The 27,908-nt window shown below is 39.5% G+C and overlaps 1 protein-coding gene across 4 annotated transcripts in view; it reads right to left on the reverse strand.

The window, feature by feature from the left end:
- lnx1 (ligand of numb-protein X 1) overlaps window positions 1–27,908 on the reverse strand; it is a 156,469-nt gene that overhangs the window by 85,630 nt on the left and 42,931 nt on the right. For all 4 annotated transcript variants that reach the window (XM_033028535.1, XM_033028514.1, XM_033028520.1 and 1 more), the window contains exon 2: window positions 21,353–21,816. In XM_033028535.1, the coding sequence (XP_032884426.1) occupies window positions 21,353–21,717 (365 nt within the window). In that variant the 5' untranslated portion in view covers window positions 21,718–21,816. The remainder of the gene's footprint in view (window positions 1–21,352; window positions 21,817–27,908) is intronic.

Below are 27,908 nucleotides of genomic sequence, written 5' to 3' on the forward strand. Positions count from 1 at the left end.
AAAGTAGTTCAATTTGAGGGTAATGTTTTTAACAGCATAACAGGTCTGTAAACACATTACCATTAAATTAAAAAAAAAAAAATCAATAAATCAATAAATAAAAAATCCTAATATTAGTGTAAAAATCCCAAAGTGCAACCAAGATGGCTCATAGATCAGTTTGTGTTTTGTCGTGTTCAAGAGCCTAATGTTTGTTGGGAAGCAGCTTTTCCTGAACCAGGTCATGGTTTGCATCCTCCCATGTCAGACTCTCCCTCAATACCATAATCCCATCCAAATTAACCCGTGGACCCAAGAATCAGCACTCATTGAATCCTTGGGGTTGACTCAGAATTGACAATTAGCCTCTTGCTATATTTCCTACACACTCACGACTGTGAAGCCAAATTCTGCTCTCCGTCTACACGCTTGCAGATAATAAACCGAATCTCAAACAAATGCTAAGACAGAGTAGAGAAGGAGACAGAGATCTTAGCAACATGGCATCGAACTCACAACTTCTTCCTCAATGTCAGCAAGACAAGGAGCTACTTATTGACTTCAGAAAGTACGGTAAAGTACATGCCTTAATCAGCAAAATGTCGAGAGCTTCAAGTTATATATCACCAACAATTTGTTCTCGGCCAACCACATTGAAGCCATGACCAGAAAAGCACACCATTGCCTCTACTTCCTCAGGGGACTATGGATGTTCAGCATGTCTCCAACAACTTTTATCAACTTCTACAGATGCAACATAGCAAGTATGCTATCGGGTTGCTTCACAGCTTGCTTTGGCAACAACTCTGCTCAGGACTGCAAGACATTTCAGAGAGTTGCAAATGCAGCTCAGTCCATCACACAGACCGGACCCTCCACCATCAAGCATCGACAGCACGCTGCCATGGGAAAGCAGCCAACAAAATCAATGAACATTTACACCCTGCTCATCGCCTCTCTCATCAGGCAGAAGATACTAAAACATGAAAGCACACGACCTCATTGCAGACATTGGACTTTTCTGTTCTGCTACAATGCTGCAAAACAAGATTCTGCACTGATAATCTTTTCTTTGCACTGTTATACTTGTGTATAGCATGAATATACTCATGTATAGTATTATCTGATTTAATTGGACAGTTTGTAAGCAAAATACTCGTTGCAACTACATTATATTGCCATCAGTCTCATGTGTTAGTCTGGACACAGACAGTAGATTTCTTCTCATGAAGGTAATTTGTGAACCAAGTGGGATTGTTCTTATTGTTAACAACAGTCCAGCAGTTTTGAGGTCACTTCTTTTTTTTAATGTGGGTTTTTGAATCTTTAACTCAAAATTCAATTTCACAACTGCCAAAGTGGAATGTGAACACATCCTTGGATTGTGAATCCAAGACTGGGTTACAGAAATGGAGAAACTCAACCACTACTATGCACTCCAAGTAGATCTGTCTTTAAGATTTTCCATTGTGTTTTTTGTTCATGTCTCCTTCATAAACATTTAACAAAAAGATTACAAGTTTGAAAGCAATATGAAATGGTGGTCTACCTCCTGGTGTCATAAACTGTAATGAGAAGTATCAAGAGTTCTCTCTGGAAGGTCATTGTGCAGATGAATTACCTTTGCAACTTGCCAGGGAGTAGGACTGACTTTGGTGCCTTCCCTCACAGTGGGAAACGTTGATTCTGCTGAGTGGGGATGTTTTATGTTGAACTCTATCAACTCTATGTTGAGTTCTTTATTATTATTGTATGGCTATATGGTGATCACATTTCACTGTTGCCAACGGGCACATGCGACAAATAAATGTATCTTGTATCTTGTGTCTTGAAAATGGGGAACATTGACTGAGCATGAAACACCCAGAAGACAAGCATACTGCAATGAATATATGGGTCTGCCAACCATCCATAGAGTCAGAGTGATACAGTGTGGAAACAGGCCCATCCGCCCAACTTGCCCACACCAGCCAACATGTCCCAGCTATACTAGTCCCACCTGCCTGCGCTTGGTCCATATCCCTCCAAACCTGTCCTATCCGTGCACCTGTCTAACTGTTTCTTAAATGATGGGATAGTCCCAGCCTCAATTACCTCCTCTGGCAGCTTGTCCCATGCTCCCACAATCCTTTGTGTGAAAAAGTTACCCCTCGGATCCCTATAAATCTTTTCCCCTTCACCATGAACCCATGTCCTCTGCTCCTCGATTTCCCTACTCTGGGCAAGAGACTGTGCATCTTCCCGATCTATTCCTCTCATGATTTTGTACACCTCTATAAGATCTCCCTCATCTTCCTGCGCTCCAAGGAATAGAGACCCAGCCTACTCAACCTCTCCCCAAAAGCTCACACCCTCTAGTCCTGGCAACATTCTCGTAAACCCTTTCAAGCTTGACAATATCTTTCCTATAACATGGTGTCCAGAACGGAATATAATATTCTAAATGCGGTCTCACCAATGTCTTGTACAACTGCAACATGACCTCCCAACTTCTATACTCAAAACTCTGACTGATGAAGGCCAAAGTGCCAAAAGTCTTTTTGAGCATATCTACCTGCGACTCGACCTTCAAGAAACCATGCACCTGCACTCCTAGATCCCTCTCTTCAACAACACTTCCCAGAGGCCTACCATTCGCTGTGTAGGTCCTGCCCTCACTAGACATAAAATGCAACACCTCAGACTTCGACAATAAACAATAGGTGCAGGAGTAGGACATTCGGCTCCTCGAGCCAGCACCGCCATTCAATGTGAACATGGCTGCCTTCTCCCCATATCACTATCTATAAGAGCTCTGTCTAGCTCTCTCTTGAAAACATCCAGAGAACCAGCCCCCACCGCTTTCTGAGGCAGAGAATTCCACAGACTCACAACTCTCTGTGTGAAAAAGTTTTTCCTCATCTCCGTTCTAAATGGCTTATCCTTTATTCTTAAACTGTGGCCCCTGGTTCTGGACTCCCCCAACATCGGGAACATGTTTCCTGCCTCTCGTGTGTCTAAATTCTCTGTAATAAATTCCATCACCAATTCCTCAGCCGATCTGGCTAATTAATCTAGATCCTGCTGCATTGTTCACAACCATCTTCACTATCTGCAAAATCATCCACTTTTGTATCATCAGCAAACTTGCTAATCTTGCCCTGTATGTTCTCATCCAAATCATTGATGTAGATGACAAACAGTAACGGGCCTAGCTCCGAACTCTGAGGCACACCACGAGTCACAGGCCTCCAGTCCGAGAAGCAACCTTCCACCATTACCCTCTGCTTCCTTCCATGGAGCCAATTTGCTATCCATTATCTGTCTCTCCTTGGATCCCATGTGATCTAACCTTCCAGAGCAGCCTACCATGTGGAACCTTGTTGAATGCCTTACTGAAGTCCATGTACACAACATCTACAGCTCTGCCTTCATCAATCTTCTTGGTCAGGTCTTCAAAAGAATCAGATTTGTGAGACAACATCTCCCATGTACAAAACCATGCTGACTATCCCTAATCAGCCCTTGCCCGTCCAAATGCCTGTATAACCTATCCCTCAGAATACTCTCTAGCAACTTTCCAACTACAGATGTTAAGCTCACCAGCCTATTGTTCCCAGCATTTTCCCTGCAGCCCTTCTTGAAAAGAGGCACAACATTTGCCACCCTCCAGTCTTCTGGCACCTCTCCTGTATTTAAGGACGACTCGTAAATTTCAACCAGTACTCCCGCAATTTCCTCTCTAGTTTCCCGCAATGTCCTCAGATATATCTGATCAGGACCTGGAGATTTGTCTACCTTCACATACAATAGTATCTTCAGTACTTCTTTGATAACACTGACACCTCTCAAGCCACTTCCATTGACTGCCCCAAGTTCCTCCGTCCTACTGTCTTTCTCCTCAGTAAATACAGACGAGAAATACTCATTGAGGACCTTGCCCATCTCTTGTAGCTCCACACAGAGGATGACCACTTTGATTCCTAAGAGACCCAACTCTCTCTCTAGTTACCCTTTCCCCCCTTATGTATTCATAAAATCTTTTGGGATCCAGTGTACCTAATTCTATGAAACACCTTCCCACAACTGTATTTGTTGTTAGCTTTGATCACATATGAATTTAGGAGAATAATCAAATGAAGAAATTACCTTTATTGGGGATGATTTTCAAAATTGTTTGAGAATATTTATGGTAATTAATTTAAAAACACAGCAAAACAGCTTGATATTCAAGCTGTCAAATCTGTTCTATCATTCATTACAATCATGGATAATCATCTATCCCATCTACATCTTATTCCCACTCTCTCTCCATAACCCTTTTTGTCTTTTACATTTTGAAATTAGATATCTCCAAAATATTCATTAACAGCCTTGAATTCTCTGCGGTTGTGAATTCTAAGTTCACCACCCTCCGAATGCAAAAACTCTGTTTGAAATCTCTTGATTTGTAACCATGACTTCCTGTTTTTGGCACTTCAGCCAGGAGAAACATCCTCCGCACACCCAATCCATCTTGTCCGATCAGAATTGTGCAACTCTCAATTAGATCCTCATCTTTCCACAGTCTGGTGAACACAAACCTAGTGCACAGTCTCTCTTCATAGGACAGTCCCACCATCCTAGGATCAGCCTGGTGAATCTGGGCTGCACTCCTTTTGCTGCAAGTATGTCTTTGCTCAGATAAGGAGGCCAAAACTGTACACTATAATCTAGCTACACTATGATCACATCAAAGTCCTATACAGTTACAGCAAGACATCCTTGCTCTTGTACTCAAAGTTTCTTGTTATGAAGACCAACATCATATTTCTCTGTACTAGATTTGTGCAATTTCTACTTTACCACTGACTCTGCTTTTGCCAATTATTTCTAAATAACTGTCAACTAATTTTATCTCAATTATTAATCATGGATTGATTGATCAATGCATGATGCTCTTAGCCATTGGTTTCAATATGAGAGTGTTCAATCCGATACTGAATAAAGCTAACTCAACAGCTCGGTACACAGAGAAAATTGGAGCAATTTCCAGATGATTTTATTTTTTTATTTTAAATTTTTATTTATTAGAAGCAAATGTACAAAAATATAACCAACGGCATATGAAATAATAGTTATTGTACAGCTTCAATTTTAACTTTTAGCTATAGTTAGAAGAAAAAAGAGGAGAAAAAGCAAGAAAGAGGAAAAGTGAAATGTGCAAAGATAGAACCCATAGGCTACCAAAGTGGTGTAGCCAAAGAGTAAATAAATGAAAGAAAGAAGAATGGAATAGAAAACATAAGAAAAATAAAAAGACAAAAAGAGAAAGAAAAAAAAGTGATATACCTGCCTCGCATCCCTCCCCACCCATCGCCCAACCCGTAATTAGATTTAACTCCAAAGTTGTGTTGTACCATACTATCCTTGTAATAAATCAATGAATGGCGTCCATGTCTTCGAAAAATGATCTGGTTTTTCTGCTAAGACAAGTCTAATATTTTCAAGATCTGTCCCTACTCTTAAAATCTACATTGTGGATGTATGTTTCCAAAATTTGAGTATTAGTTTTTTTGCCGTTATCAGGCCATAATTAAGGAAACGTCTTTGAAATAATGATAGCTCAGAGCAGGCTTCTGACATACCTAGAATAATCAATTCCGTGTCGGGGGCCAATTTTGTTATAGGTGTTTTTGAAAAAATTTCAAAAATTCCTCTCCAAAAATTATGTAACTTTATACAAGAGGCAAAGGAATGTGTTATAGTTGCTTTCTGAAGGAGACATTTATCACAGATAGGAGATACATTTGGAAAGATCCTATTCAGTTTAGACTTTGAATAGTAGAGTCTGTGCAGGATTTTAACTTGAATTAACGAATGCCTAACGTTAATCGAGCAATTGTGTATATATAGGTTTTCTTCCAATCTGTCTTTTAGAATTTTTAGGCCAAGTTCATCTTCACAAGCTCTTCTAATTACTTCTGATGATGGGATTTCTAAATTTAAAAGGGTGTTATACAGATATGATATTAACTTGTTTGACTCCGAGTTTCAATTCATACATTCGTCTAGTATGTCTGGCAACAAAGATTGGTGGTCTTGGGTATATGATTTCAGTTAGTCTAGAATTTGAAGGCATCAGAAATATTGATTACCTTTCAGGTGATATTTCGACTGTAATTCTTGAAATGAGAGAAGAGTTCCCATCTCATAAAGATCTCCGAGTTTTTTGATTCGTAATCTTTCCCAATATGCGAAAGTTTTGTCTAAACGCTTGAACAAAGGACTATTGACAATTGGTGAAAGAAGAGATACATTTCTCAGTTTAAGGGTTGACCACTTGTCTCCAGATTCATAAAGTACTGTGGATGATCGGATTTTTCTCATATAGTGTTTTCTTCAAATTTATTGGAGAGAGAAGAATCGCACCTTTTGTTAAAAGACGAACAATCCTCTCTCTCCATTATTAACCAATTTACCTGTTGGCCTGTTTGGCCAACCAATGGATTACATTTTTAATATTCGTTGCCCAATAATAGTATAAAAAGTTGGGGAGAGCCAATCCACCAGTTTCTTTGGGTTTACATAGGTGCCGTTTATGAATTCTATGTGTTTTATAATCCCAAATAAAGTTTGTAATCAGAGAATCAAGTTTTTGGAAAAAAAACTTAGGAAGATATATCCGTATTGATTGGAATAAGTACAGGATTTGTGGGAGGAAGATCATCTTTATAGCATTTATTCTGCCTATTAGAGACATCGGAAGTGTTTTCCAAAATTGAGTAAGAGCATTTAATTTAGTAACTAAAGGAGGAAAGTTTGTGTTAAATAGAGAAGTATATTTTCTGGTTACCTGAACACCCAGATATTTGAATTTTTCTGTAGCAATTCTGAAAGGGAATTTTAGGAGGTGTATCGGCTCTTGAGGTTTTATTGGCATAATTTAACTTTTGTTCCAGTTTATTCTATATCCTGAAAAGGAACCAAATTCCTCGATAAGATTTAATATACTTGGAATGCTAACTTGGAAATTGGTGATATATAATAATGCATCATCTGCATATAATGATATTTTATTATTGGAGTATTTAGTGTTTTAGCCGTGAATGTTCGGATGTACTTTTATACTTTCTGCTAGAGGTTCAATCGCAAGGGCAAATAACAGGGGTGATAATGCACATCCCTGTCTATTGCCCCTGGATAACTGAAATTTAGATGAGAGTATATGGTTAGTCAGTATCCTGGCAGTCGGGTTATCATATAACAGTTTTATCCATGAGATAAAATTTTCTCCCAACTGAAATTTTTGCAATACCCTAAAAAGATATTTCCATTCTACTTGATCAAATGCTTTTTCTGCATCTAATGAAATAATTGATAAGTCTTCTTTTATCGTTCTGTGTGAGTACATTATGTTAAACAGACATCTCAAATTGTTAAATGAGTGTCTCTTGTGTATAAACCCAGTTTGATCCGAGTATTCATTTATTAACGTATTTACTTAATCTTCTTGCCAGAGTTTTAGCTAATATTTTCTGATCTGTATTTAACAGGGCGATTGCTCTGTATGATCCCGGGTCTTCCCGATCTTTATCTTTATTTCCAGATGATTTAAAAGTAATTTTGGAGGTTATGGAATTGGAGGTGAGGATTAGCTATGGTGAAGGGAATGACTTTTAATTTCAAGCATTTAGTGCCAGCATTAAGCCACACCACAAATGTTTCATATAGGTACAGGGTAAGGCAACTTATTTTCTCCATGTATGCCTCCGTTCTAACCTCTGCAGTGGCTATAGGTTAGATAAGGTGCAACATTGTTCAGCAGTCTTCAAAGATTGATTGCTAATTCAGTGACTTGCCTGAATTATGGTTAATTTTGAGATGCTTCGGTGTCTATATCTGGATTTAAATATCTAATTATTTCCTGAACCTTTCTTTTTAGAGCCATGACATCAAATACTTATATTGTGAAATCATCCCCATTTACTATATTTATAATGTGAGAAATTGTGAATAACTGGTTATATTTGAATCAGAACTTACAATAAGTAAAATAAAGTGGTTAATTAAAATTCCGTATCTCAACCACTTCTGTTTTCTATATTGTGTTCTGCATTTGTCACCGTGATATTGCTATCAAAGGATATCCCAAGCAATAATGCCTCAAATGAAAATAAAGCTTACAGCTATGATGAAGCTTTCATGCACATCTGGTCTGGTTTGAAATGCTTTAGACAGTTTAATAAGTAATTGCAATTCAATGGGAAGGCTAATCTTTCATATCAAGTAGCATAGACATATTCTTTCAATAAAGCAAAGGACAAACATTCAAATTCACAATCATTACTCAACTACAGTCAGAGACATTTATCGTTCTTTTATAGGGGCACAAATTGAATCTTTGGCCACAATTTAATAAAAGATAATGCTGAAATAAGAGTCTCTTCCTATTATCAGAATTATCTTCCAAATTCTGCTGGAAGAGTAATCTCAGGAATTTGAGCCCATGCATGACGGACTCATTTTGTTTTCAGATGGTTATGATTTGGAAATTATAGGCACGGGATAGTAGACTTTGTCATTGGATGATGTATCAGTATAACAGAGTAATGAAGTTATTCAAACAAAGGAGGCAGAAGTATGTGTGAGCAGAATTTAAAGCTACTGGAAAGTTTCAGCAAATAAAAAAAGTCTGTCAGGGCCCCATTAGATTTTGCAATTGATTTTGACCTGAATTGTAACTTTGTTGGCAGATTCCGCTTCTAAAATGCCAGAAACTCAATTATGAAACAACTTGTTCTACAAATTATATTTTTTATTAGGAAAGCTAATGGGTCTGTAGCATCAGAAAATTCATTCTTGGTCCTAGAGTTCAATAAAGGATTGAGATTACACCATTTCCCCCCCACCTTGTTTAGTTCTTGTCAAACAATCCAGTGCTCATGTGTCTCTATTGGAGGCGGTCACTTCATCAGTTCCTCACTACAGCTTATTTTTCACTAACACGGCATTCTCAAATTTAGACTTAAGCAAGCGAATGAGCTTCAAAAAATGAACGCTGACTCACCAAACCAACTGTCAGACTAATGGAATGCCGTACAAGTTCCCACATGAAGGTGACAAAGCATTATGTGTTTTGTTATTGAATGCATTTTATGAATGCTGCAAGTTTTGCAGAAAGATTTAAAAATAGAATGCAGATTGTGGAGCTGATCATCACAAGTTCTGGTTTTATTTGTAGAGAAGGAATTTACTTCAACAAAGTAGCACAATAACAAGGTAGCACAATATCAGAACTGCGGAGCTTCGTTGAAGAGTAAAAATAATAGTCCTAAGCTAAGATAAGATGCTGATAGCAAAGTGGCAGGAATTGTGGAACTGTCTGGCTCTTGTTTAAATGATGCAGTGTCTTTTTAATGATCAGATCTATCTGTCCAGCTTTCTTTAGCATCTGTGGACATTTATTCCAAAATTATTTGGAATCTCCAGATCTTTCAAAATTCCCCCTCTTCATGAGTATTCCTTTGCATCATTCCACCTCGGCAAATTCATCACCTCACACTGCTCTGGATAAATCCTATTTGCCAATTCCTGTCAAATTGATCGCACAATCTATATCTTCCTGAAGTCAAACCTTTTGTACCTGTCGTTCACATGTGCTTCCTGCTACCGAACCACTTTTCGATCCAATTTGTGTAAAGCCAAATGCAGCCACCAACCTGTTTCTCCAGCTTTACATAAATCTACCCAAGAATTCTCAGGAAAATACTATAACCTGTAGGGAGCTGTTGCCCTCGCTAACTTTATCTGATGATTATGACTATTGGAAAATTTGGACAACCAGGTCTGTCTTAGATGGGCATCTTGGCTGGCATGATGCATTGGGCTGAAGGGCTTGTTCTTATGTTGTACGACTCTACAACAAAATGCAAGGGAAAATTTAGCTCATGCAGCGATCAACACAACATGATGGGTCCACACAACAAACTGTTTTTCTCATCTGATCCTATAGCACTCCAAGATATCTTCAATCCTACACAGCTGATTTTAACCATTCCATCATTGGTGGCTTAGCTTTGAGATAACAAGGCGCTAAATTCTGGAATTAACTCTTTAAGCCCCTCTCATTCTCTTTCTTCCTTGGAGACACTCCTTAAAGTTTACCTATTTGACTACACTTAGCCTCTCCCCAAATATCTTTTGCAGTATGATATTCAATTTTGTTTAACTGTTCCCTTGAAGCGCTGATTTATTTTACTGTGTTAAGCAGTATTCTACAAGTGCAAATGTTAGTGAAACAAAATGTAGTTTATCTCCTTTCACAGCTAGGATATTGTGCTGACAGTAGACAAGTTCAGCGGAACAGGCGAAAACCAAAATATTTACAAAATATTCCCACTAGTATAAAAGCACCGTACAATAGCGTAGCAAATCCTCAAAGTGAAGATAAATACTGCAAAGATGCCACCACATCCCACAAACCTCTGATGGCATCCCAGCAAATATAAATCAGGGGACAGTCAGATCGCATGGAACCCAGGGTGAGCAAGCCAATTGGATGTAAAAATGTCTTGAAGGGAGGAGTGGTGGTTGAGGGTTGTTTTTCAGACTGGAGGCTTGTAACAAATGATGTAACAAGGATGAGAGGGCGTTTACTGTTGTTAGTTATTTATATTAACAATTTGGATGTGATTGTAGGTGGCACGGTTATTAAATTTATAGATTACAATAAAATTTGTGGTATAGTGGACAGCAAAGAAAGTTATCCCAAATGACAATGTGATTTGGATCAAATGGGCCAACTGGCTGAGGAATAACGGATAATTCACCAAACAGATGTTGCTTTTTGGTAAGACAAACCAAGGCAAGACTTAAGGGCCTGTCCCACGAGCATGCGACTGCATGCGGCAAGCGCGACCAAACCGGAAGCGGGGGACGCGTGGAGGTCGAGTGATCCCCGTACAGGGCCTGTCCCACCAGCATACGACTGCATGCAGCAAGCGCGACCAAACCGGAAGCGGGGGCCGCGCGGAGGTCGAGTGATCCCGTGCGAGTTGACGCGAAGTTCGAACGAAGTCCGCGGGAAGTTCGCGCATGACGTACGGCGTTCGAGACACTGCGCACGCCCGTCGAGGCGGTGCGTACGGCCTCAATGCGGCTGCGGGCCGGCAGGAATTTTTGGACAGTTTTTTGGAGTCCCGCGCGATGTCGGGACCAGCTCCGCACAACTCCATACGGCTCCGGTGATTAAAGTGGGACCGGCCCCGCGAGGCCGTACGGCTCAAGCGACCACGTTAGGTCGCGCTTGCCGCAGGCAGTCGCATGCTCGTGGGACAGGCCCTTTACACAGTAAATGGTATGGCTTCAGGGAGTGTTGGAGAACAGAGAGGCCATGAAGAGCATTCTTGCCTTCACTGTCAAGGTACAGGAGTTGGGATGTCATGTGATATCTGCACAAGTTGTCGTTGAGGCCATATTTAGAGGACATTATACAATCCTACTATAGGTACGAAGCTATTAAACTGGAAAGGGTGATAAAAAGATTTCCATGAATGTTACTACTGGGTCTGCGGTGATTGAGTTAAAGGAGAGTACGAATAATCTTTTTTTTTTTTTCCTGGCATGTAGGACACGACCTGAGGGGACCTTAGAGGTTTATAAAATCATGAGGGGCATCATGACTGTGAACATTCACAGTCGTTCCCCCAGGGCAGGGGAATCAAAAATTAGGGGAGTATAAGTTTAAGGTTCGAGGGAGAGATTTTAAAAGGACACGAGAGGCAACTTTTTCCACATGGAGGGTGATGCATATATGGACCAAGCTGCCAGAGGTGTTAGAGATGGATACAATCATGACGTTTAAAAAGACACTTGGACAGATACAGGCACTGGGTAGGCAAGGAATATGGGGCAGATGTAGGCAAGTGAAACTAGCTTGGTTAGGCAACTTGGTCAGAATACAATTCTATGACAATGAAACGGTCAGATCAGGTAAAATAAGACACAAGAGTTAATGTTTATGTTGAAGAACATGTTCACAAGTGTGTTAGGGAATACTGCATTGAAGAGGCGACCTTGACCAATGATAGAGCTGGCATGAGGGTACACCTCAGGAAGGGTGGATTGAACCTGACACTGCTGCCCCAGCCAGCCTTCATGGAAATGCAATTGAGTCGATTATGGATGCAAAGGCACACAAGGTACGAGCCTAAATTCATCTTATTCCTTCTTGCCCATCTTCTTCATTTGCATCTTTACCAACTCTTAACTTCTACTCATTCCCTGTTCCAGTCACACTTGTTTATTATTCTACTGCTACTCTTTTATACTAACTGCCCTCTCTTTACCTGGAAGTCTCCATTCATGCTTTCAAAATCCTGAAGTCTCTCAGTTTACTCACCTTTTATCATCCCAATCCTATTCCACATTACAACACTTTTCATTTTTACACATTTTGATTCTTTAATGCAAATCACTCGATAAGCTCTTTCAGCATGCAAGTGATACAGACATTCAAGTGGTTCGTTTTTTAATTTTAGCAATATGTTTTAAAGTAATGTTCTAATATCTCCAATTATTCACAGTAAAAAGGTTATTTTTAGTATTTTCCAGCTGTGCCTCTGATGGCACAATCAGGTTGATGTGTCCTTCCTGCAATTTTTGCCGTTAGATACTTTCAATTATTTGCACTTTCTTTTTAGTATTAAAAGAGATCCTGGAACAAATAAAGATTTTTTAAAAAATAGTTTTTTTGTTTTGCAGTAGGTCAAAGCTGCATATAATGACATCCATATGCAACTGTTTTAATAAAAAGACAAAACAAATCAGGCAGAGTAGGTAATGTAATTAAGGTATGTTTGCAATTCAAGAATCTAACCATAAAATAAACAACAAGACTAATTGGCAAAAAGTACATCAATAGCAACATGAACTGAGCAGCTGAGTCTCAGTTTTCATTGTTCCCAAGTATACAGTAAAAAAAAAATCTAAGCACAAACAAGATATGGAGTTGTTTTTGGCCACTCACAGCTCTGAATACTGAAAGTCCAGGCCGCCAACAGTGTTCATTTACAGGGCCCTACATAATGTTTGGGACAAAGACCCATCATTTATTTATTTATTTGCCTCTGTACTCCACTATTTGAGATTTGTAGTAGAGAAAAAAAAAATCACATGTGGTTAAAGTGCACATTGTCAGATTTTAATAAAGGCCATTTTTATACATTTTGGTTTCACCATGTAGATTACAGCAGTGTTTATACATAGTCCCCCGATTACAGGGCACCATAATGATTGGGACACATGGCTTCACAGGTATTTGTATTTGTTCAGGTGTAGACAGGATTTTGCCATAAATGCCTTTTCATGCCTTTTTTGATGATTTCACCAGGATAATGCGTTTTTCACGATCGAGTGCCTAAATCAGCTTTTTTTTTGCCGTTTTGCTAAAAGGCCGTGCTATTTTCTCAAGTTGTACCATGATTACAATGACATTTTGTATGTGAACACGTTAATATTAATGTTATTATTAACGTGTTAACATAGTATAACTTACAAGAAAACTTCCACCACCGGGGCAAAACCGTGCATGCCACCATCGGTCATTCATTCGTTTGTGCCGCTATCCACTGGTTCAGTCTTCTCCAAGATCTATTTAAGAAAGAACTACAGATGCTGGAAAAATCGAAGGTAGACAAAAAATGCTGGAGAAACTCAGTGGGTTAGGCAGCATCTGTGGGGAGAAGGAATAGATGATGTTTCGGGTCAAGACCCTTCTTCAGACTGATGTGAGTCGGGCGGGAGAAGAAAGGAAGAGGCGGAGACATTAGGACTAGAAGAAGAGCTGGGAAGGGGGAGAGAGAAGAGGGAGAAGACAAGGGCTATCTAAAATTAGATAAGTCAATGTTGATACCGCTGGGGTGTAGACTATCCCAGCAAAATACCCAAGCTTGTCTCCTCACTACATTTACTGCTGGCTCCAGTTGCAAATCTGAGTTTGAGTGATCTGTGCAACGCATTCATTGATGATGGAATTCCACTGTGGAAATTGGAAAACAAATCTCTCATAGGTTTTTTTAGAGAAATACACAGAGAAACATACACCAAGCTAGTCATCATTACAGAAAAATTATGTTGACAGCAACTTCAACATTGTTGTGCAGAAAATTGGAAATGAAGTTGCATGCAACAAGATATGGATCTCAATAGACGAGACAACCGATGCTGTGGGGAAATATGTTGCCAATGTGATCATCGGTACACTGGCGGCATATTGGAGAATTCAAACAGCTCAACTATTGCTCAGTTGTTTACATCTTCATTTGCTGTACTTTGGCCAGAAGGTATAAAACACGAGAATGTTCTTCTGTTTGTGACTTAACGTTTTATTCCCCAAAATGTTGCATTTGACATGCTTAGCTCAAGGATTTCATAGAATTGCCAAGCACATACGTAGCTTGTTTCCAAATATCGATCGCCTAGTTTCCGATGTCAAGAAAATCTTCCTCAAAGCACCGTCACGTGTGCAGTTGTTCAAGGAAATGGCACCTGAGATTCCGCTACCTCCTCAGCCCATTTTGACTAGGTGGGGTACATGAATCTCTGCTGTACTCTACTATGCTGCAAATTTTGAAAAGATAAAATATATCGTCAACTATTTTGAAGAAGAAGAATCTGCTGCAGTCAGGATCGTCAGTGAAATCATGCAGAAAAAGTCCCTCCACTGCGATCTTGTGTTTATTGCTTCCAATTCTGCAAACTTCCCACAAGCTATCACTTCCCTTGAGGAATATGGCAAAACATTAGTGAATAACTTGCATGTTTTCAACAAAGTAACTGACGAGATTCGTAAAGTTGTAGGTAAAGACATCCAAGGAAAATGTGAGAGAGTGATTTTAGCTCACAAAGATCTTGAAGAAATACAAAACATAGCTGAAGTTCTCAAAAGTAGTTGTTATGCACAAGATTTCGACATGAATATAGAGTCTGTAGCTTGTTTCGGGTATGCACCAGTGACCTCAGCTGAGGTAGACAGAAGTTTTTCACAACTGAAGCATATTCTGTCTGAAAGACAGCATAGTTTAACACCAGATAATTTGAAAAAAAATGCCAGTAATTATGTGCAACCAGGCAACTTTGGTCTTTTAATGTAGTAGACCTTTATATTATAATTTTAAACCATATTTTGGTGGTGGAAATAAATACCTTTTTACACCCTTTATTTTGTCAATAAATGAATTTTGTGCCTTTTTTGTAATTTTATTATGCCTTTTTGCCTGCGTATTTCAGTGTTTTTAGTGCCTAAACATCCTGGCTCTACAGGTGTATTTTTTATTGCCTCCTTAATGCAAGTATAAGAGAACTCTCAGCACCTAGTCTTTCCTCCAGTCTTTCCATCAACTTTGGAAACTTTCATTGCTGTTTATCAACTAAAGTTGTGTCAACAAAACCATTATGAGACTGAGAAACATGAATAAAATTGTTAGAGACATCAGCCAAACCTTAGGCTTACCAAAATCAACTGTTTGGAACATCATTAAGAAGAATGAGAACACTGGTGAGCTTACTAATCGCAAAGGAACTGGCAGGCCAAGGAAGACCTCCACAGCTGATGAAAGAAGAATTATTTCTATTATAAATGAAAATTCCCAAACACTTGTCCGACAAATCAGAAACATTCTTCAGGAGTCAGGTGTGGATTTGTTAATGATCACTGTCCGCAGAAGACTTCATGAACAGAAATACAGAGGCTACACTGCAAGATGCAAACCACTGGTTAGCCGCATAAATAGGATAGCCAGGTTACAGTTTGCTAAGAAGTACTTAAAAGAGCAACCACAGTTCTGGAAAAAAGGTCTTGTGGACAAATGAGATGAAGATTAACTTATATCAGAGTGATGGCAAGAGCAAAGTATGGAGGAGAGAAGGAACTGCCCAAGATCCACGCATACCACCTCATCTGTGAAACACGGTGGTGGGGGTGTTATGGCCTGGGCATGTATGGCTGCTGAAGGTACTGTCACACTTATCATCATTGATGACACAACTACTGATGGTAGTAGCATAAATAATTCTGAAGTGTATAGACACATCCTATCTGCTCAAGTTTAAACAAATGCCTCAAAACTCAATGGCCGGCAGTTCATTCTACAGCAAGACAATGATCCCAAACATACTGCTAAAGCAACAAAGGAGTTTTCCCAAAGCTAAAAAATGGTAATTTCCTGAGTGGCCAAGTCAATCACCCGATTAGGAGATTGAGAGGGGATCTTATAGAAACTTACAAAATTCTTAAGGGGTTGGACAGGCTAGATGCAGGAAGATTGCTCCCGATGTTGGGGAAGTCCAGGACAAGGGGTCACAGCTTAAGGATAAGGGGGAAATCCTTTAAAACCGAGATGAGAAGAACTTTTTTCACACAGAGAGTGGTGAATCTCTGGGACTCCCTGCCACAGAGGGTAGTCGAGGCCAGTTCATTGGCTATATTTAAGAGGGAGTTAGATGTGGCCCTTGTGGCTAAGGGGATCAGAGGGTATGGAGAGAAGGCAGGTACGGGATACTGAGTTGGATGATCAGCCATGATCATATTGAATGGCGGTGCAGGCTCGAAGGGCCGAATGGCCTACTCCTGCACCTAATTTCTATGTTTCTATGTTTCTATGATCAGAACCTAATTAAGCATGCCTTTTTTATGCCAAAGAGAAAACTGAAGAGGACTAGCTCCCAAAATAAGCATAAGCTAAAGATGGCTGCTATACAGGCCTGGCAGAGCATCACCAGATAAAACCAGCAACTGGTGATGTCAATGAATCGCAGACTTCAAGCAATCATTGCATGCATAGGATATGTAACAAAATACTAAACATGACTACTTTAATTTACATGACATTGCTGTGTCCCAAACATTATGGTGCCCTGAAATGAGGGGACTATGTATAAACACTGCTGTATTCCTACATGGTAAAACATAAAAGTATAAAAACGGCCTTTATTAAAATCTGACAATGTGCACTTTAACCACATGTGATTTTTACCATTACAAATCTCAAATTGTGGAGTACAGAGGCAAATAAATAAATGATTGGTCTTTGTCCCAAACATTATGGAGGGCACTGTCGTTAGCCAGGGCAACGCCATCAGCAACAGAGCCTTCATTGTTACAGGATCAGTGATGAAGTGCTGCTCTGTTAGTTGTCTTTCACCCTCCTGTTGAGAACACACACATTAAAATCCATCTGTGCCACAGGTCATTTCCTGCTTTATGGCCCAATTGTGATTTCTGCCCAAAGATTTCACTCTAAAATTAAATCCCTTAAAACCAAGCTGTACTGAACATTATTGAAATATAAGAAGATTACTCATTCTGATCAGCTGATGTTTGAGTGGAAGCAGTTTTCTTTCTGAAAATTTGAGTAGGTACCAACATAGTTTGGGAGAACCTAACAAGATAAATGAAGGCACCGACCGTGGTCTGTTCCTACATTTTTGTTTAGAAACTAATCCTGAACATGAAAGTAATCAGCTACCATACTTCATAAATTTTTGCTACTGATTCTTACCCTGTATACGGCATCAAAGTTAATGAAACTACAACAGGTGGGAGGGCGGTTAAAATTAAAAATAAAAAGTTAATGAAGTCACCAAAAGCAAAATACTGCAGATACCAGAATTCTGAAACAAAAGCTGCAAATGCTGTGCAAGCAGCATCTGTGGAGAGAGAAACTAAGTGAACATTTCAGTCAATGGCCTTTCATCGTAAATCATCCGTTGATTCGGTTGGTGGTATTCTCACCGCTGAGTGAAAAGGATCCATGCTTAAGTTCTACTCCAAATAATACAGTACAAATTTTATACAGATGCCAGGGAAGGAAAGACTGCTGCAATGATAAAGGAACTCAATATTACTGATTTGTTAAACAATGTTTCCACCTGCCTTTCAAGTGAAAAAATAAGTATTCTTGAGCAAAGTGCTGCTTGCTGGAGGAACTCTGTGCATCAGGCAATATCTGTGTTGGGAATTGACAGATGACATTTCTTCAGACTGATGGAATTAAGGGGAGAAATCTGGAAGAGAGAGATGAGCTGGGGTAAGGAAGATGAGTGAAGTGGCTAAGGCTAGAGGCATAAATGAGACAAAAGGGTGCCAAATGAGGAAAGAGGGGAATAATAAGGAAATATGGGATTTGAGGGCACCCTCGTACATACACATTTCTCCAACCATCCCTCCACCATCCCAGTCAACTGTTCCTTTCACCTCCTCATGCTCATCTCTCATCGCAGTCCCATATTCCTCTTTTATCCCCTACTACTTCTCTTCATCTGGTCCCGACCTGAATGGTCGGTTGTCCATTCCCATTCCTTCTCTCCAGAGATACTGCCCGTCCCGCTGAGTTACACCAGCATTTTGTATCTATCTTTGGTATAAACCAACATCTGCAGTTCTTTCCTATACATAGGAATCCCTTCATCCCTTCCACAGATGCTGCCTGACATGCTGAGTTCCTCCAGCACTTTGTTTTGTACTTAAGATGCCAGCATCTGCAGTTTCGTGGTATACTTACAAGTAATTCCTTTCCAACATTTCAAAAGCAGATTACCCGATCATTGTTATAACACCACTTGTGGGTTTGACCAAAGATTTGACAACCATCTTCACTGTCTACAATGCCACCCACCCACTTTAGGGTAATCCGAATAGGAATGGACTTGACAAAACCAAATAATCATCTTTCATCTGGCCCCCTCAATGTGCTAAGCTTACAAATAATTGTTTTCCAGTATTCTGTTCCATTTACTATTGTCCACCTTTCAATTTATTGAATGTCAACAGGTTATTTTAAATTAGAAGACACCTTAACCAATCAGGATCATAGTCCCATCCCAATCCACACTAATTTTAAGGAAGCCAATTAAGAATTTGCTGCCACTCTTGTTTCCCAACGTCTGCAGCTATCCCATCAACTAATATGAATGGCTCAAATAACAAGAAAGCCTTGGGACTTTTTAAAATTAAAACAAACAGTGCTAATTGTTTTTTCTCAAAATAAAAACAAAAACATTTCCAATTTCCCAGATTGGGCTCTAATTAAAGTCTACTTGTAAAATTCCTTTGTGTGGTATTTTGCACAGTTAAGCAGCTTATATCCAAAGATTAATGACGACCTTAGAATGGTCTTTGAAGGAACATTGTTCAATGTGTTAACGATTGCTGTGTGAAAAGTAAATTAAATCTGGATGGTAATCAATAATCAAAACCTGTTCCTTTTTCAATTCAAAGTCTGTTGCATGGTCTCTGATGTCTGATCACAAGCCACATTGTAAAATTATGAAGTGTAGAAAGAAGGAACTGTTTGGAACCAGCAGATGCTGGTTTACAAAAAAAAGTCTGCCTTCACATCAAAATTGAAATAAAGCCTAAGAATTTTGGGCTATGATCTTGGTCATCGCTTAGTACATTCAGAGAAAGCTGATGAGATTTTGTTCTTCAGGGTGGCCAATGAATATTAAAAGTTTTCACATATAAATAAATATAAAATAAAATTGTAATAAAAGAATTTCAATGTTCAAGTTAAGGAACGAAGTAGGAACAGGCCTCTCCCCTCCCTCCAAGCCTGTTCCAAAAAAAAAAAAGAAAAAAAAGAGAAGCTAAAAGTGATCTCAATGTGTACATTTGAGGAGGAAGAACAGCTGCCATTAATAAAATTAAGACCGAGTATTTAATATAAAATAATTAACATCTGAAATTCAAAAGCTGGCTGCGTCATAGAAAATAGGTGTAGGAGTAGGCCATTCGGCCCATCAATCCAGCAGCGCCATTCAATATGATCATGGCTGAACATCCAGAATCAGTACCCCGTTCCTGCTTTCTCTCCATATCCCTTGAATGCATTAACCCCAAGAGCCACATCCAACTCTCTTGAATACATCCAGTGAATTGGACTCCACTGCCTCTTTCTGCAGAGAATTCCACAACTCTCCTCCACTTTCCACAACTTTCTTATGCAGTTGTATAGGGCTCTGGTGAGACCACATCTGGAGTATTGTGTACAGTTTTGGTCTCCTACTTTGAGGAAGGACATCTTTGTGATTGAGGCAGTGCAGCGTAGGTTCACGAGATTGATCCCTGGGATGGCGGGACTGTCATATGAGGAAAGATTGAAAAGACTAGGCTTGTATTCACTGGAGTTTAGAAGGATGAGGGGCTACCTTATAGAAACATATAAAATTATAAAAGGACTGGACAAGCTAGATGCAGGAAAAATGTTCCCAATGTGGGGCGAGTCCAGAACCAGGGGCCACAGTCTTAGAATAAAGGGGAGGTCATTTAAGACTGAGGTAAGAAAAAACTATTTCACCCTGAGAGTTATGAATTTATGGAATTCCCTGCCACAGAGGACAGTGGAGGCCAAATCACTGGATGGATTTAAGAGAGAGTTAGATAGAGCTCTAGGGGCTAGTGGAGTTAAGGGATATGGGGAGAAGGCAGGCACGGGTTATTGATAGGGGACGATCAGCCATGATCACAATGAATGGCGGTGCTGGCTCGAAGGGCCGAATGGCTTCCTCCTGCATCTATTTTCTATGTTTCTCTGGATGCAAAGGTTTTTCCTCAATGGCATAAACAAAATTATCTTTTCACGATGTAACAGATTTATGTGGCCACAATATATAATCAGTTAAGGATAGTTAAATTCTTCAAAATACAATAAGTTACTTTTTTCTAGAGCAATTGTTCTCCCCGAGCCTAAAAAGTAAACTAAGCCATGGAATTCATGGAAGTCATTAAATACCTACATCGTGGGAGTGTTCAAAGTAATAAATGAGACTAATAATTATTTAAATATTACAGAAACCCTTTAGAAGTCTGAGAAAATTATTAATATAATTTCAAGGAATGGCAGATGTTGGTTTACCAAAGAAAGACAAAATGCTGGAGTACCTCAGCGGGTCATGTAACATGTCTGGAGAACATGAAAATGTGATGTTTCGGGTCAGGACCCTTCAGACTGATTGCAGGGGGAAGCGGGAATCAAAGCTGGAAGAGGGAAGGATCAGGACAAAGCATTGCCAGTAATGGGTGAACACAGGCGAGGGGGTTTTGGATAGGCAGATTTATGGACAGAGATGAGAAAAAAGATGCGAGCCAAAGGGATAAAGAGTTGAGAAATGTGAAGCTCGAGGATAGAACAGTTGTGGATTGTGAAGCTGGTGGAAAGAATGTAGGAGGGGGAGGAAGAAAGCAGAGGGAGGGGTATTAACATTATTAATGTAATAATTTTCTAAATTTGTTTTAATATACTGTGAATGGAAGTGATCACTTCTTCAGCCAACCAAAAACATTACTCAGAGTCAAAACCCAGTGATAGAATAATTTAATTGTGAATTTATTGGCTCCATAGCCAAGTGGACTTACCTGCGACGCAGATGTATTTTGAGGTCACAGCGCTGCAAGATTTCAGTGCAATGTTCCTTTAGCGGGCAGAAGACCAATACTTTATCCAACAACTTATGGACCAACAGGCTTGATTTCTTGCACACCATGAGACACAAGGGCTTACGATCCATGGGACAGAAATCTTGGGTAAGTAAGAAGTTAGTAAGGCACAAAGTGCAGAATGTGTGCCCACATGGTGTATCCATAGGCTCCACCAAGGGCTGCAGGCAGATGTCACAGATGAGGTCATCGTCTATTTCATCCTGATAATTATATGAATGGTTTTCCTGAGGCAGGTGAGATTGTCCACAGCAGATACAAAGGGGCTGCGTCGGGAGATCCATTTTCTGCTTTACAGTCCAGCAACATTCAATGAAAGCACGTTCCAAATGAGTCTTTAATCATTTTGTCGGATCACAGAACTTTCAGGGCAAATTCCACAACTGAAAGAAAATAGATGCAGATATTTAAACAATATATGGTCTCTTTCCAATAGACAATGATTTAAACCTTATGAAATGCAAATTCTGCAAGAATAAAAAGCACAGTGAAAAGGCACGCAATTTAATTATCAGAGATTTCCATTTGCACATTGACAATAACCCAGATAACATGCTCAAAACCATTTCATGGATTTGATTGAGACAAGCTCTTCAAGGTTTCCGCTCAGGTCAAGCAGCACCACACTCACCCAAACCAGATTTGATGTGACAAAAGCTGCTGCCTCCCGATCCCTTTCATGGGCTGCAAAGATGTCCCCGGCTGAGAGGGAGATTTTGATTATGGAACAGCACAAAAAAGGCTCTTTGGCCCACAATGTCTGTGCTGTACATTCTGCAAAAAAATCTACCTGCTCATAACCCATATTCCTCCATTTCCTGCATATCCATAAGCCCATCCAAAAGTCTTTAATGCCACTAACATATCCACTTTCAACTTTGCCCCTCTCACCCTAAAGCTACGCCCTCTAGTATTAGATTTTTCCATCTTAAGGAAAGGATTTTGACTCTCTCCTTCTGCCTCTTAATTTTATATACGGGTACAAAGATTGTAAAGAACTTGAGCACCCCAGAAAGCAAACAAATAAGTGCTATATCAAAGACTATTGTGAAAAGTCAAAGCTCAGGGTGTAGGAGGTAACGTAATGGGTGGATAGAAAATTGGCTAACTAACAGGAAGCAGAAAGTAGAAGTATGTATTTTCTTGCTTGGCAAGATGCAAGTAGTCATGTGCCACATGGATCTGTGCTGGGCCTCAACTTTTTACAGTTTATGTAGCTTGGATGAAGACACTGAATCATACGGTTGCTAAATAAGCAGGAAAGTAAATTTTGGGGAGAAAGTAGTTTAAAAGTGCCAAAAATGAAACATGCAAGATCATTCGGGGTTTTGACAGGTGACTGGTGAGAGACTGAAGGAGAATCTAGTACAAAATGCCTCATCTTAAAATTAAGCTGAGGCTTATTTGAGATCGTAATCATGTACGATTTTCGTTTTTTGCTTGCAAAGGTGCAAATGTTTTGAGCTCTTCAAAACATTTAAAACATAGGTAGACAGAAGCAAGTGGATGAAACATTGCTGAGGTAGGCAGGAATACCTAAGGTTAGTCAGACTGGCTATGATTTTATTGAATGGCAGAGGAAGTTTTTGGTTTATAGGTTCTTCATTTACAGCACAGCAAGGTCCATTAAGATTCATGCCAGTTAGTAGCAGAGCAAATCCATTGGTCCTACTTCCCTCCTGCCCTGCAACTTAGTTTCTCTCATGCCCATCGATTACCCATTCAATTTCCTTGCCACTCATCTATACCAATGGGTCATTTATAGTAGCTAATGCTTTTGGATGCAGGAGGAAGATGGAACATCCAGAGGATGCTCGTGTGGCAAAGGGAAAATATGCAAACTTCACACAAACTGCCCCTAGGTCAGGATGAAATCAGGCGTCTTGAATCTGTGTTTGCGTCACACATAGATGCTCTCAAATTTGTAATAAATCAATGCACCATTAACATAGACTTGCTGGATGAAAAGTCAGATTTTAGACAAATGTTCTGTGATGAAATTCTTTGCATTCTGTTGTGATAAGAGTTTTGCTATATTGCCATGTCGCCTTTCAGGACGATTCCCTAGACCAGGCAGCTTACTACAACTATGCAATGGGTGGGGCAGTGACATTATCATTGCTAGTGTCATCTGAAAAAATGCAAAACAGTGGGACTGAGAAAATGTTAAAATCTTTTTTTATTAATATTTTTCACTGTTCTATAAACCTTCATGATCAAGCTCATGCATTTTTCCGTGGCATGTCTAAACAAGGCTTGCCCAAACATCATGCTCATTAGGATCTGTCTGAATGATTCTCATCAGGTAACGCCCATTAATACTTTATCATAAATCGTTCTTTCAGAACTGACAGCTGCTCGTAAAACAGGATTTTGCTGTTATGTTTGTTGTTATGATCCTCCCTGAAAAGCAAATGCCTGAATCTGTCTCGACCTGTGGAGATGAAACTATGCTGTTCATTTCACAATTCTGTGAAAGTTTCCCACCCATGGTAAATTAATCCTTTGACACGAATAACAACATTTAATAGCAAAATGACTGATGCATATTATGCACACATCATAAAGCCTTTTATTAAGCAATCATGCAAAATTAAATGAAACCTCTAAACACCAAATTTGTTGACATGATTATGTAATAAACCACACAATTTCCTCTTTTTTCAATAACACACTGACAGGTGTATATTTCAGCCATTAAATCGATTTTCTTTAAAATACCATGAAATAAATCTTTTTGGAAAAGATCATTGCAAGAATAGATCCAGGCACCAATGATAATTTATTATGAGCAGTTCCAATCTTAAATTTTGAGCTGATATGGTAAGAATTCATCAATATATGAAAATCAGATTGGCTTTAGGTTTGATGCATCTATAAACCCGTCACAGGTCTACAGGTATAAATTACCATTCTTGATAAAATGCGCTCACTCGATTGACACTGAGCATCTGCATCATGATCACCTACTTCTACCTAGGCAACATATTCTCCCAGCTCAAGTTGTCTGCTGCAAAAACATTCACCCACAATTTAGTAACCTTAGTCAGAAGAAGGGTCTCGACCCGAAACATCACCCATTACTTCTCTCCAGACTTGTTGCCTTTCCCGCTGAGTTACTCCAGCATTTTGTGTCTACCATTTACATTAGTAACCTTAGACTCTGCTATCCTAATGCATATTGGCCAACTTCCAAACATCCTCCCTCCAGAAACAAGAACTTAAAGAACACTCTGCTGATGATACATGTCTCACCGAAAACCATTCGCTCATCTCCTGTGTGCTAAATTTGCTTCTCCATTCTCAAATCCTGTGTGGCATTGCCTGTTCCCAAATGCAATTTCATTCAGCCTCTGTATTCTCCATAGCGATTAAGTATAAAGCATATTTTACTTCAAGATCACGTTGATTATCCTCAAATTTGCACCCTTCAATTTATTTGCAGCACCAGTAACAGCCAACATCTGAAACCAATCCCCCCCCACCCCGGTCATAAATTATTTGCCAATCCTCCTTTAAAATCACTTACTTAAAGAATACCTCTTTGATCAGGTTCTTGATCACAATACACTGGCAGAGCACCTTCAAGTATGTTGTCATGCAAAATATGCAGTATCTTAATATTTGTTAGCTTTTGCAATCTCCTGTCCAAGTCAGAAGGTCCTTGATTAGTGCAGTACCATAAAGCAAACCTACAAATTCTCAATATCAATACAGAAAGAGTGCTGCACTGATGGAAGCGCTGTAATGATCCCCATCTGTCCTCTCAGGTATAGGAGGACCAGGGTTGTCTAGCGACCCACTTCATTAAAAAAATAAACTGGACATGTAAAGTTTCTTCTGGGATCTTGATGGATGCACATTAGCTACCACATGCTGAAAGTTCCAGCATTGATCACATTTCAGGGATGCTGAATTTCCTCTGGGACATTCCCGGGTCATGAAAAACTGCATAAATGCAATCTATTTCTTCATTTAATTTGCTAAGCACCATAGCTTTTGCATGAAACTGTGCAAACTTTGCTGTATTTATGTTCTTGTGAAGTCATGTCTTTTTACCCTCTCTTTTTCACCTTGATCTGTATTTGTCAGATATAAATGAGACTTAAATTTCATCATTTCCTTTTCCAAATAAAGGCTAATGAACTGCTGTAAAACTGCATAGGTCATTGAAGCTAATTGATTACAATTAGTTACAAGTGGAGTCAGGGGATATGGCGAGAAGGCAGGAACGGGGTACTGATTGTGGATGATCAGCCATGATCATATTGAATGGCGGTGCTGGCTCGAAGGGCCGAATGGCCTACTCCTGCACCTATTGTCTATTGTCTATTAATTAGGCAATTTGGACAAGTGAAACTTCAAGGTAAACAGATTAAATTGGGTTAATACGCAAAAGTACAGATTAAATTCAAATCTTAACAATTTAATTAAGTTTCCACTAGAAACAAGTAAAAGATTGTAAAATGACAGCAATATTCTCGTATGAACACACATTTGCAAAATTAAACAGCAAAAAGTTGAAGTCTGATTTACCGACACATGGTGTCAGAAGTTTGTTCAAATAAGATGGTTATTGATTCCAAACAGACTTTCCACTCTGTTGAAAGCACAAAGCACAGAATAGACCAACCATATTGAGCGCTTTGGACCAAAAATATTTGCTTAAAATGTTGCTGAAATAATAGCTAATCAAATGAGAATCCTTTCATATATAATTGTTGGCACTTAAATCCTCATGAACTGTGGCTAATATCCAATATTCACTTCTACAATGTTCCTATGAAATTTCAAAGCAGTGGCAAGAGTTATGTTTAAGGCTATCTATTTTTACATCAGAATATCCGTTTGGAAGTCACATGGTAATGCATGATCATGGCATTTGCATGCAATTCCACATTACCACAAACATCACAAGTCCAGTAGCACTTCCCTCTTCAGATACCAGCTCACTGTCAGGGAGTTTTTCCTCCCCATTAGCATGTTCATATCCCTGGCTGCTAAATTCCTTTCATCTACTAGTATACCCAGGTTGAGCTACAGCACAGCACTCTCTAGTCTATGAAGATAGACACAACATGCTGGAGTAACTCAGCGGGACAGGCAGCCACTCTGGAGATAAGGATAGAGTGACGTTTCAGGTCAAGACCTTTTGAAGAAGTGTCTCGACCCAAAACGTCACCCTTTCCTTCTCTCAGATGCACTATTTGGATGAGGGCGGGGACGACTAGGAAGATATACACAACGTCCATAGCACAGTGGCTCGAAGATTATTGCGGAAAATGGCTTCTAATTCATTGGGGACACAAACCAGTACTTGGGATAGAGGATCTTCCATTGAAATGTTTCATCTCAACCATGCCAGGACCAATCACCTGGTGAATCACATAACTTTTTATCTGAAAGCACACAGCATTAGTAACAAGATGGATATGAATAAATTTGATTCAAGTTATGAAAGAGCATATTCAGACTGGAACAATATAATTACTGGAGTGTCACAATTTCTTGATCCTCAGTTATTTTCTTTATACACAAACTACCTGGTGAAGGGATCGAGCATGTTATCTATATTTGCTCATGGCATAAGAGTGAAGAGCATGCTCTAATAATGATATCTGAACTCTGTAATAGGTTACAATTAGATTGGGTGAGTGGGTGAAAACTTGGTAAGTGTCATTTAACGTCTGAATGAGCAAGATCGTACATTTCAGTAGGAGGAATCAAAATGCAGACTATTATCCAAATGGAAATAGGCCAAATGAGTCAAATGTAATCTAGGTGTTCCTGTACATCAATACAAAAGATGAGCATGCAGATAGAGCAAGTTATCAAGGTGACAAATGCTTAATGGAATTTTCCGCTGGGCAGTTCACCCACTTCATTCCCAGAGGGTGGAGATCAATAACAGTAAAGCAGTGCTACAATTGTAGAGGGGTAATTGCACAGTTGCAACTGCAGTACCGTGTACATTTTTGGTCTCCTTATTTAATGAAGGATATATAAGGAACGGAAGTAGTTTAGAAGAGGCTCATTCCACTAATTACTGGAATGAGAGGGTTGTCCTATCGTGGACCTAATTAGGACTGCATTCTATAGTTAGGACAAATTAGGGGTGATATCGCAGAAGATACAAGACCCTAAGGCAGAATGACAAGTGGACAGTCTCCAACAAGGGGACAAGTTTATAAAGGGATGGACAAATTTGCAGATGACACAAAGCTGGGTGGCAGTGTCAACTGTGAGGAGGGTGCTATGAGAATGCAGGGTGACTTGGGCAGGTTGGGTGAGTGGGCAGATGCATGGCAGATGCAGTTTAATGTGGATAAATGTGAGGTTATCCACTTTGGTAGCAAAAACAGGAAGGCAGATTACTATCTAAATGGTGTCGTTGGGAAAAGGGGAAATACAACGGGATCTGGGGGTCTTTGTTCATCAGTCAATGAAAGTAAGCATGCTGGTACAGCAGGCAGTG

Source organism: Amblyraja radiata, chromosome 1, assembly GCF_010909765.2.
Source record: "Amblyraja radiata isolate CabotCenter1 chromosome 1, sAmbRad1.1.pri, whole genome shotgun sequence".
NCBI classification, from domain to species: domain Eukaryota; kingdom Metazoa; phylum Chordata; class Chondrichthyes; order Rajiformes; family Rajidae; genus Amblyraja; species Amblyraja radiata.